We start from the raw sequence: 12,745 nt of genomic DNA on the forward strand, positions 1-12,745 counted from the left end.
AAAAAAAAAAAAAAAAAAAAAAAGAGTAGTTCCTTTTTGCCCCATACCCTCCATCAGCTATAAAAATAATGTCCACTTTCATCTATAAAGGGTAGATTTTGGGCTGAACTAGAAAAAAATCATGTCTTTATATAGGCAGGAGTCATCTTAACCTGTCATATTTGGCTTGGATACACTCCTAACCACCTCCCCTCACCTTCTGTGCACATGCATGCAGGTACACACACTGCTCTGTAGACTAGTTAATACTACGTTGCTACTCAAGTCAGAAACTGGGCATCATCTTAGACTCCTCTTGTGTTTATTCCTGGCACCAAGTTTTATTACTTCTATATATCTCAGATCACAATTTGTTCACTTCTTTCTTCCTCACTGTCCCAAACCTAATCTGAGTAGCTCATCCAAATGAGACTTTACTACTGTGCCTGACTCTGACCTCTGCTCCTCCAAGCCAACCTAAGCTATAAATAAGAGCAAGTCATGACCTTACTTAAATTCTTCCAATGGCTCGTCATTTGTCCTCAGAAGAAATCAGAAACTCTTTAGACTGATTTTCAGGGCCCTTCTATGATCTAGTCTGTTTCATCTCCCCTTCCCAGCGCTTGTTCATTACCACCACCTACCATACACATTTACTTGCTGAAAGAATGTCGTGCTTTCCAGGCTTTTGCGTGTGTTTCCTTTCTTTAAACAGTCTCTTCTCTCCATATACCAATCTCTACTCTTAGCTTAAATGTTATTTCTTTTTAGGTACTGTTGGAACCCCCACTCCCACCCACCCCTCATTTACTCCAGAAATGGTAGTAGTCATCATATATATGTTTTTTGAGACAGAATCTTACTCTGTCACTCAGGCTGGAGTGCACTGGTGCAATCACAGCTGGGCTCACTGCAGCCTCAACCTCCCAGGGTCAGGGAATCCTCCCATCTCAGCCTCTGGAGTAGCTGAGACTACAGGCACAAGCCACCACGCCCGGCTGATTTTTGCTGAGATGGGGTTTTGCCATGTCACCCAGGCTGGTCTCGAACTCTTGGGATCAGGCAGTCTACCTGCCTTGGCCTCCCAAAGTGATGGAATTACAGGTGTGAGCCACAAGCACCTGGCCTTTCATATTGTATAAATTCTTCACTTGTCCAAACCTTTCACTAGACTATAAACCAGGAAGTAGTCTACTGTACTCAGAATAGTGCTTGGCTCAAAGATGATATTCAAATCTTTAGTGAATTAACAATTTTTTAAAGGTAACTAGTGACAATTTAAATTAGTTTCAAAAACCTGTTTGGTTTCATGTAACCTGTAGGTATCTGTGCTGCTTCATTCCACCCCAGCCTTCACCTACAAACCTTTACCTACAGAGATATGGTAGAGATTGCCACTAAAATCCATTCTCTCCCTCCATATTAATAACTGGACCTGGTTGTTCAAATAGGGACTATGCTTCCCAACACTTCTTGCAGCTATATGTAGCTTCGCCTTATTTGCCTAAAAGGGCTTGGACTTCCGTAACTCCTCCCTTCAGACTGGGTAAAATGAAGGCAAATAATCTTGGAAGCCATGTTTTTTGTTTTGTTTTGTTTTGTTTTTTGGTTTTTGTTTTTTTGAGACAGAGTCTCGCTCTGTCTCCCAGGCTGGAGTGCAGTGGCGCCATCTCGGCTTACTGCAAGCTCTGCCTCCCGGGTTCACGCCATTCTCCTGCTTCAGCCTCCCGAGTAGCTGGGACTACAGGCGCCCGCCACCTCGCCCGGCTAGTTTTTTGTATTTTAGTAGAGACGGGGTTTCACCATGTTAGCCGGGATGGTCTTGATCTCCTGACCTCGTGATCCACCCGCCTCGGCCTCCTAAAGTGCTGGGATTACAGGCATGAGCCACTGAGCCCAGCCTGAAGCCATGTTTTGAAATTGGCAACATCACTGTGAGCTTAGGTCCTTGAAATTCTGCATGGAAAGCATAGGACAGATATATGAGAAATATGCAAATTTTATCAGAGCCACAGCATTTTTTTAATTAAGAGAAGGGGTCAGCCGGACACAGTGGCTCACGCCTGCAATCTCAGCACGTACAGAGGCCAGGGCAGGTGGATCACCTGAGGTCAGGAGTTTGAGACCAGCCTGGCTAACATGGCAAAACCCCGTCTCTACTAAAAATACAAAAATTAGCCGGGTGTGGTGGCAGGCACCTGCAGTCCCAGGTACTCGGGAGGCTGAGGCAGGAGAATCACTTGAACCTGGGAGACGGAGGTTGCAGTGAGCCGAAACTGCGCCACTGCACTCCAGCCTGGGTGACAGAGTGAGACTCTGTCTCAAAAAAAAAAAAAAAAAGGAGTCTCGCTCTGTTGTCCAGGCTGGAGTGCAGTGGTGTGATCCCAGCTCATTGAAGCCTCAAACTCGTGGACTCAAGGAGTCCTCCCACCTCAGCCTCCCAAGTAGCTAGGACTACAGGCATGCACCACCACATCCAGCAATTTTGGGGTCTCTTTGTTACAACTATAATTACCATAAGGACTAACTGCTACACAGGATATAAACAGGCAAGTGAAATGGAAGACTTAAGATATTCAGAAACACTATGTTAATCTAATAAAGATTAAAATTTCCCATAACATGAAAAACAGCATTAGTAGCAACCAAGGGTTACACAAATACCGAAATTAGAAAATTTCAATACTTAAAAATATTTTCCTTGCTTTTCCAACTCGGGCCTGGCAGAATAGCTCCTGCAAAGAAGGGTGGTGAGAAGAGCTGTTCTGCAATCGAGGTGGTGACTTGAGAATACACCATCAAGGCTGGGTGCGGTGGCTCAAGCCTGTAATCCCAGCACTTTGGGAGGCCGAGGCGGGCGGATCACGAGGTCAGGAGATCGAGACCATCATGGCTAACACGGTGAAACCCCATCTCTACTAAAATACAAAAAACTAGCCGGGCGAGGTGGCAGGCACCTGTAGTCCCAGCTACTCGGGAGGCTGAGGCAGGAGAATGGCCTAAACCCGGGAGGCGGAGCTTGCAGTGAGCTGAGATCCGGCCACTGCACTCCAGCCCGGGCGACAGAGCGAGACTCCATCTCAAAAAAAAAAAAAAGAATACACCATCAACATTCACAACTGCATGCATAGAGTGGGCTTCAAGCAGCATGCCCCTTGGGCACTCAGATCTGGAGATGGGAATTCCAGATGTGTGCGTTGATACCAGGCTCAACAAAGCTGTCTAGGCCAAAGGAATAAGGAATGTCCCATACCATATCCGTATGTGCTTGTCCAGAAAACGTAATGAGGATGAAGATTCACCAAACAAGCTCTATGCTTAGGTTGCCTATATACCTGTTATCATTTTCAAAAATCCACAGTCAATGTGGATGAGAACTGCTGATCATCAAATATATCAAATAAAGGTATACAGTTGTCCAAAAAAATTTTTCCTTTATGATAACTGAAAGTGATTTGAGGCAAATTAACAAAATTACCAAGAAATAAGTAAGTAAAAACAATACGAAGAGGACAAGGAAAAATAACTTATGTGTCTGTGGGACCTGTAGGTCACATGCAGCGATAAGGCAGCAACTTATAGGATGACTATCACTCTACAAGTTAGCCCGAGGAAAGAAACAAATGATAGTAAATCACAAACCAGCTTTTCACAAACCAGCTTTTTTTTTTTTTTTTTTTGACAGAGTCTTGCTCTGTTGCCCAGGCTGGAGTGCAGTGCCATTATCTGCGCTCGCTGCAAACTCTGCCTCCTGGGTTCACGCCATTCTCCTGCCTCAGCCTCCTGAGTAGCTGAGACTACCGGCATCCACCACCACACCTGGCTAATTTTTTGTATTTTTAGTGGAGACAGGGTTTCACTGTGTTAGCCAGGATGGTCTCGTTTTCCTGACCTCGTGATCCACCCGCCTCAGCCTTCCAAGTGCTGGGATTACAGGCATGAGTCACCATGCCTGGTCAATGACAAACCAGCTTCTTAAGTGATCACAAACCAGCACCAGGCAGATTAAAGAAAAATGGGCAGATTCTGTACTTAAAAACATGCCAAGCCCATACAGAAGTAAACATCTAACAGAATGGACTAAAAATCTTTAGAGAAAAAAAAAATTTAAGAGTCACAAGAAAGACAAATGACAGAGAAAATTTTAAGACTGATTTTTTTCTGTCACTCTCCCAAGAAGCTACTTCAAAGCCCCTAAGTTCTCACAACAGAATGGCCACAGAGATAAAATGAAACGTATCAGCTTTCCGTGGCCACATTTATCTCAAAACCAGTACAAAAACACTACTACCAAGCCAGGCATGGTGGCTCATGCTTGTAATCCCAGCACTTTAAGAGGCCAAGGCGCAAAGATAGCTTGAGTCCAAGAGTTCAAGACTCATCTGGGCAACGTGGCAAAACCTGTCTCTCCAAAAAAAAATAAAACATAGGTCGGGCATGGTGGCTCACACCTGTAATCCCAGTACTTCGGGAAGCTGAAGCAGGTGGATCACGAGGTCAGGAGTTCAAGGTCAGCCTGGCCAACACAGTGAAACCTTGTCTCTATCTCTACTAATAATACAAAAATTAGGAACGGTGGCAGACACCTGTAATCCCAGCTACTTGAACCTAGGAGGCAGAGGTTGCAGAGGGTTGAGATTGCGCCACTGCACTCTAGCCTGGGTGACAGAGACACCATCTCTCACACACACACACACACACACACACACACAGCGAGACACCATCTCACACACACACACACACACACACACACACACACACACACACATTTGAAACATTAGCCAGGCATAGTGGCGTGCACCTGCAGTCCCAGCTACCCAAGAGGATGGCGTGGGAGGATTGCCTGAGCCAAGGGTTGAGGCTGCAGTGAGCTGTGATCACACCTCTGTACTCCAGCCAGGGCAACAGAGTGAGACCCTAAAATTAAATTCTAGGTGATAAAGGGAGACTGCCTTCTCTTCAACCTATAGATCTTCAATTGGTTAGCTTTTTCAAATGATCTGCTTGAGAATATGGGGAAATATAATTACAATGGACAAATAAATATTACAGAAACTCTATCAAGAACTAGAAAAGATTGGACTAAAATATATTTAATAAATAAGTAATCCTGCGAGCCCAAACTGTCCATGATGGTGTAGATCTTTTCCCACATTAGGAATAGCCCACCTAATCAACAGCACATGGCCATGTATGAGTGAAAGGATTTTTAACAATCTGAGCAGGGCGGATGTAGCGCCTCACGCCTGTAATCCCAGGCCTTTGGGGGCCAAGTCAGGAGGATCCCTAGAACGCAGGAGTTCAAGACAGGTGTGGGCAACTTAGTGAGGCCACATCTATATTTAAATACACACACACGATAAAAAAGAAAAAATACAAACTAGCCAGGCATGGTAGCACATGCCTGTAGTCCCAGCTACTTAGGAGGCTGAGTTGGGAGGATCGCTTGAGCCCAGGATTTGGATGTTGCAGCAACCTAAGGTCATGCCACTGCACTTCAGCCTGGGTGACAGAGCAAGACCCTGTCTCAAAAAACAAACAACAAAATGAGCTATGTTGCTTCTGTAATCCTAGCACTATGGGGGGCTAAGGCAGGAAGACTATCTGACGCCAAGAGTTCAAGTCCATCCTGGGTAACATAGCAAAACCCTGTCTCTACAAAATAAATAAATAAGCTGGGTGTAGTCCCAGCTACTTTGGAGGCTGAGGTGGGAGGATCACTTGAGCCCAGAAGTTCAAGGCTGTAGTGAGCTATGACTGTGTCACTGTACTTCAGCCTGGGTGTCTGACAGAGACTGTATCTCTAAATAAATTTTAAAATGAGCCATGTTTAATATCTAATTTTAAAAAAATCCAAAGGGATCAATAATGTTTAAGTATTAGTCTTTTAGTAGAACTATTTGTCTGATGCATCTTTTTTTATTTCTAGCTGTATTCTGATTTATCTTTGTTTCTCGCGCAGGCTGGAGTGCAGTGGCACAATCTTGGCTCACTGCAACCTCTGCCTCCTGGGTTCAAGCAATTCTGTGTCACCATGCTCAGCTAATTTTTGTATTTTTAGTAGGGACGGGGTTTCACCATCTTGGTCAGGCTGGTCTCGAACTCCTGACCTCGTGATCCACCCGCCTTGGCCTCCCAAAGTGCTGCGATTACAAGGGGGAGCCACTGCTTCTGGCCAGAGACCAGGAGTTTGAGACCAGCCTGGGCAACATAGGTGACCCCATCTCTACAAAAATTAAAAAATCAGGCTGGGCATGGTGGCATATACCTGTAATCCCAACTACTCGGAAAGCTGAGCTGGGAAGGCAGGAGGACTGCTTGGGCCCAGAAGGTTAAGGCTGCTGTGAGGTATGATCACACCAGTAAACTCCAGCCTGGGTGACAGAGTGAGACCCTGTCTTTTAAAAAAGAAAAAAAAAGCAAAATTCAAAGAAAAACACGAAATCTACAGTCATGAAAAAGGTTTACCATTTATCCACTTAAGTACTTGAAAAGTACCATACTAAAAAACAAAGTAGTAAACACAGTTGGTTTTAAAGTAATGACTTTATTAATAAATATACATCCATATGATGATGTAGATACAAATCATGAACACTACTCCATTCCCATACACATAATTGCACACGAGTAGCTCAAGTTCATGGACATAGAAACATACACAGTATCTATTCAGACTTTTTACAGCAGAGGACAGCGTGCTTATTATCAGTTAATTGGTAATTATTTTCTCCAAAATTACCTGTGGAAAAAAGAAATTCTGAAAACTGAAAGAATCAAAGTGATCTGATTACTTTAAATCACACACTTGATTTACTATAGCATTAAATTTTCCAAAAATTAAATACATTATATGTGAGAGCACAGATTTGTATATTTGGAGGCGGGGGGGAGGAAAGATTCAGATACATCCTAGAGTTTAACAGCGTACAGTTAAGCTATAATAAAAACAAAAATTGAATAGCATCAAAATTTTTTATGTCCAAGGAAAAAAATGTTTTGAAAAACTGTTTGAATTCTTTATATTACTATAAAGGGACCATAAAATGTTACTGCATATAGAGACAATGACTGACAGAGTAGCAGTTATCAATATCCCCTGAATTGTTCTTTTAAAGCTTCTTAGAATATAAAGGAGAAATTTACTTTTTTTCTTTAGCTCACACACTGTGGTTATTTTTACACTGAATGGGTCAACTTTAACCTAATAAATGGACCCAAATATATATTTTTTTCTCCTTAACTCAAAGAAACTCTATTCTTAGTTCATGAAAATAGACATGTAAATTCACACAAACATCAGTTTGGAATCAATATTACTTTGACAGATGTTTCTTTTAAAAGCAAATAAAAAATATAAAGAATTTAGTCTAATTAAAACACTGATTTTTTAAAATGTCCCTAAATATTAAAAATTAAACCAGATACTACTCATTTTCTTCCAGTACATTATGCCAATATATTTTTTTAGTATCCAGTGCAAAACTCTAAAGATAGTATCAAAATCATCCTAAATATTAGTTATGCAAGGTTACATTTGTCAAAAAAATGAAAATTTCATCTGTTATTAGCTCCTTATTTGCTAATATAATAAATAAGGCATGTTAAAGTACTTTTTAAAGAAAAAAGTAATGCAAACTTACTTGAATTGCAGATCATTTTCTGACCAACAGTTTAAATATAGAATAATGAAACCTATTTTGTGAAGAACAGAGTCACACAGTATAAAATCAGCAATTTGCCTTTCAAGAAACAATCATACAGTGGAGGAGAAAAGGCCAGTTTTCCCCAACTGATTATATTAAAGTATAGGCAACTGTTTAACATGTTATTTCAGTGTTTATCGTAACAAGAGAGTGTTAGAAAAGATGCACAATGTAGTCTTTAGTTTATATAGCAGTAAAAATATTTTAAATTTTTAAGACTTCATTCATGTTATCACTTAGATGTCTTTCTCTTCAGCATGGCACCAGTAAACTGTTCACAGGGAGAAAAGTAAGTGGAATCAGGAGATGCTCACCAGTGCATAGATATAATACTCCAGGTAACCGCTCAGATGAACAGTAAATTCAGCTTTCTAAATAATGTTATCCATTTACAACTGTAGCCATTTGCCCCTCCCGTTTTGTTTGTTTGTTTTGGTTTTTGTTTTTCCTGGGACATAGCTCCTGATAATAAACACCGTTATGAACATGCCTCCTTTAGTTGATCTCACCATCTCATAAACATGTATACAAAATTCATTATACAATAATACACCTGTTTTATCTTCTGACACACAGCACAGCACCAGTAAGTAGATGTGCTGAAGGGTAGAGGAAAAGGAATGAATGTAGGAAAGGCAGGGGAGAAAGGGAAGGGCATGTATAACAAAATAAGGAAAGAAAATAAACTGAAAGGGAAATAAATTGTCAAATGGACTTACTATAAAACACAACAATCAAATCTTTGACAATGGTGTGCATTATTCTATGGTAGAACATTAAATTAAACAACTGTCTTAGAAACTGGCTTGAAAAAGATTCTAAGCAGCCAACTGCTGAACATCATCTTGAGAAACAGCTAAATGACAGACACATGTGGAGAGTAGGTAACGAACATACGAATGAAGAGGCAAGCATTTGTGTGTGTCAGAAGTTATACTGTTCTGAGTAAATTATTAAAAATCTTGTATTTTAAGCTTCTGCAAGAAGAAGCTCTTGTAGCAATTTAGCTGCCAGAATGTTATAACTGATTATGTAGCCATCCAACATCGTTCTCTATGGTTTGTGCAAAGCTAATATTGTTGAGGTCACTGTCTTAGATGCCAGTGTACATAGTCCCCACATACAATGCAACATCTCTTACTGTAAAGAGCAGCATAAAGTCCAGCTCATTGTGTCAGGCATCACTGGAACACCTGAAGGCTTGCTGCTTTTTTCCTGATAAAAAAGGTATGAAACATGACATCCATTTGCAATCAGAGTTTGCATTAACTGAGAGCAGCCCCAAAAACACAACATGTGCCCTTTTAAAATTTTAATTATTTTAAAAGTTTTTGGGTCCTGCAATTCTACATTTTAATCTCAAAGGCATTTAAAATCCCAAATATGAACACTGTAACTTTAAAGTTCAGTGGAATTTTTTCAAGTCTGAAGTTTATAATATTTTATTTAGAACAAACTCAAAATAAATAAAATGTGTAACAAGAAATATTACTTTCAGAAAGGAAAGAAGAAAGATTTCCCTCTGTCCCTACTATACATATCTACCTAATGCTTTTTCTTCCTTTCCATCTTGCTTCTAAAGCAAACATCACTGGGGGGAAAAAATCTTTTGGATGAAATGGTCTCACTAGAGCCACAATAAGATTTTTAATTAAACTAACCAACATATTTTTTTCATGTTTCATGCATAGATGGATTCCTATATGTTTCTTAATATTTGGGTTCTGATGGTCAGGAAACTGCATTCTGTTTATACCAGTTTTACAGTCTACCATTCAATTTGTGTCCTTTGGTAGATATAAACCTGAAAACACAGTAAGTGCTAATGCAATGGAACAATTTCTGAGAAAAACTAAAAATGTTCCAAATAAATGAGCAACATTAATAAATGGTTTTGTTTATTTATTTATTTATTTGAGACGGAGTCTCACTCTGTCACCCAGGCTGGAGGGCAGTGGCGCAATCTTGGCTCACTGCAACCTCTGCCTCCTGGGTTTGAAGATTTTCCTGCCTCAGCCTCCCAAGTAGCTTGGATTACAGGCATCCGCCACCACGTCTGGCTAATTTTTGTATTTTTAGTAGAGATGGGATTTCACCATGTTGGCCAGGCTGGTCTTGAACTGCTGACCTCAAGTGATCCGCCCGCCTCAGCCTCCCAAAGTGCTGGGTGTGAACCACCACGCCTGGCCAATAAATGTTTTTAAACATGACACTTTAAAACTTTCTATATGAAAGGCAAAATATAGTGACTATAGCTACATGCAAACCTAGAGAATGTTTCTTTTTCTATTATATGAAATATGCTATCCTCAGAATGCACTGTATTTCACCAAAATGTAATGTGCAGTTTTATAAAATAGTTTAAATTTTCTGTAAATATGTAAATATGAATTGCTTGTAGTGTTTGGTATATATGCTCTTAGGCAATTAAAAAATACACAAACTATCACTGCTCAAAGGCAAACACTAAAGAATTATTTCAGGAATAATGGTTAAATCAATTAATGCCATGTAGATCAATAAATTACAAGCTGCTTAAACCTAGAACATTAAAAATAAGTTTTTTAACATTTGAAGTGGATGTAAATGCCAAAGCATACAAATATCTGTGTCCCGTCTTGTGAAAATAAATGTTACAAAAACTCACACAGCCATTACCTCAAGTAATCCTGATTCATTAGTTTGCTTTTTTGCTCCACCAGTTAAAAATACATTAGTATATTTATTATATTGTAGGCTTACTTCACAAACTAATAGGTATAATGGTTTCAGTTGTTTATCACATAAAGCATCTATTTAGAACAGCCCCAAAGTAGTAATGAAACATGAGACATGACCATAATGCTAAAGGAAAAGCAAAAATGATTTAGTTAGGTGTTACACTTGAACCTATGTACAAATACAATGCCACTGCTCATGCCCTGAGTGCATCTGTCAGCATATGGCAGTTTTTGAGCAAAAGCAGGAAAAAAACCAAACAGGAAAACAAATTTGGAAAGCCCAGGCCATAAAATTATGTATATCAAAATAAAACCAAGAAGCTTTGGGATTATTCACAATCTTCCTTCTAAACCTGGCCCTCTTTTCCTGCCTCATTCACTCATTGGGTGGTTTGACTTCACTGCTAGTTTCCTCTACCCCGTGAACTGCTCTGCCATGCATCATAGGGTAAGGAAAAGCAGCAGTGCCACAGCCATAACCAAGATCGGCAAGACGGGATAGAGCTTTAATGCTACCTGGAGGTCTCCCTGGGCTGACTTTGTATCCCGCAGCTTTAGTTGTCCCCAGAGGTCTGCCTGGACTTGTCTTAAATCCAGCTGCTTTGGTGGTTCCCAGGGGTCTGCCTGTGCTGGTCCGGTATCCTGCTGATTTGGTGGTTCCCGAAGGCCGGCCACGCTTACCAGATCGGTTGAGATTCTTCTTCTTCTTTAGTTCGTCTTTTATTTCTATGCTTCTGCCACTTGTAGTCTGCAAGTGTGTTTCATTTAATGGGTCTTGCCTCTGACAAACCATTGGTTTGTGGTTGACTGTGTGGCTGTATTTGCTTTGCTGGGAGGAATATATGTCAAACTGATCAGCAGCTCTCATGGCATCTTCATTGAGGCAGGAAGGCTTGCCAGGCCCACAGAAAGCTGGATTACTGCTGGCAACAGGATGCATCATTTTCTACCAAAAATAAAAGACAAATATATATAAATACACATACACAAATACATATCTGTATGCAGCATTCAGTGAGAAAACAGTCTGTCTTCCAACAATTATGCAGGCTACCTAAAATTAGGCTGACACGCAGGACTCCAGACCACCTATAAACAAACACACATCAGCAGATTCAAGGATACTTGTTCTTCTCAATTTAATCATGGGACAAATATCATATAAGATAACTCTATTATAATACTGATTTCATAGCTATAATGTTCTCCGGTTAGGAACTGGAAAAGTGTGTAAATCAAAAACAAATGTTCTATTCTGTGGGCTTTTCTCTTCTAGATTACTAAACCTCAAAAGAGTAACAGTAAAGCCAAGAACTCTTATTAACACAATTCTTTATTTCAGTTTGTCTGATGTTCTTGGAATGCCTCCTGTTGGCCTTTTATTGTATTTCTCACATGTATACTACTGGCCTGACAACAGTTTCCACAAGATGGACACTCCATCGTTATTGTAATTTATTATTTATACAGAACTCTGAGTATATGTTACACTTGACAAAAGACAGAATGTGCCAAGCAATGAACACAATCTCTACTGCTTCTTGGCCTTTTGGCTAATATCAAGTGTAAAGAATACAATCTCTTGGCCCAAGGTACTGACTTCCCTTCAAACATATTCCAGCCCAATAGAAGGCAGTACCAATACAAAAGGTAAACAAAGATTTTCATTAGCTAAAATGAGTGAACATTATACAAACGCTTAAGACTTATACTACAAAAATACGGATGACAACCATAATAAAATACCTCCTTTTAAAAAAAAAATTTTTTTTTTTTTTTTTGAGATGGAGTCTCGCTCCATCGCCCAGGCTGGAGTCCAGTGGCACAATCTCAGCTCACTGCAACCTCCGCCTCCTGGGTTCAAGCGATTCTCCTGCCTCGGCCTCCTGAGTAACTGGGACTACAGGCGCCTGCCACCACATTTGGCTAATTTTTGTCCTTTTAGTAGAGACGGGGTTTCACCATATTGGTCAGGCTGGTCTCGAACTCCTGACCTCGTGATCTGCCTGCCTCAGCCTTTCACAGTGTTGGGATTACAGGCGTGAGCCACGGCGCCCAGCCAATATCTCCTATTTTTAAGGTATATTTATCAAGACAAAAAGTTCAATGTACAACGTTGCTTTCTCCCTTGATCATAAATATAGTGTCGATCATCTTCCCTTACACAAGCCCTGTGACTTATTAAAGAACAGTCCAGCCAGGCATGGTGGCATCAGCTATTAGGGAGGCTGAGGTGGAGGATCACTTGAGCCCAGGAGTTTGAATCCAGCTTGGGCAACACAGCAAGATTCCTGCTCTTGTGCTCTTGAAATAGAAAAAAAAAAAAAAAGATCCAAAGTC

The 12,745-nt window shown here is 40.5% G+C and overlaps 1 protein-coding gene across 2 annotated transcripts in view; it reads right to left on the reverse strand.

The window, feature by feature from the left end:
- Positions 1–6,506: 6,506 nt before the first annotated feature.
- Positions 6,507–12,745, reverse strand: part of CUNH5orf24 (chromosome unknown C5orf24 homolog) — a 14,509-nt gene continuing 8,270 nt past the window's right edge. The window contains exons 2-3 of one of the 2 annotated variants that reach the window (XM_017871947.1): positions 10,922–11,351; positions 6,507–8,900 (exon numbers count right to left, since the gene is read on the reverse strand). In XM_017871947.1, the coding sequence (XP_017727436.1) occupies positions 8,860–8,900; positions 10,922–11,348 (468 nt within the window). In that variant the 5' untranslated portion in view covers positions 11,349–11,351 and the 3' untranslated portion in view covers positions 6,507–8,859. Of the gene's footprint in view, positions 11,352–12,745 lie in introns of both variants that reach the window. The other variant, XM_017871946.1, reaches the window with a different exon arrangement.

Source organism: Rhinopithecus bieti, unplaced genomic scaffold (genome assembly GCF_001698545.2).
Source record: "Rhinopithecus bieti isolate Rb0 unplaced genomic scaffold, ASM169854v2 scaffold_5889, whole genome shotgun sequence".
In the NCBI taxonomy this organism is placed as follows: domain Eukaryota; kingdom Metazoa; phylum Chordata; class Mammalia; order Primates; family Cercopithecidae; genus Rhinopithecus; species Rhinopithecus bieti.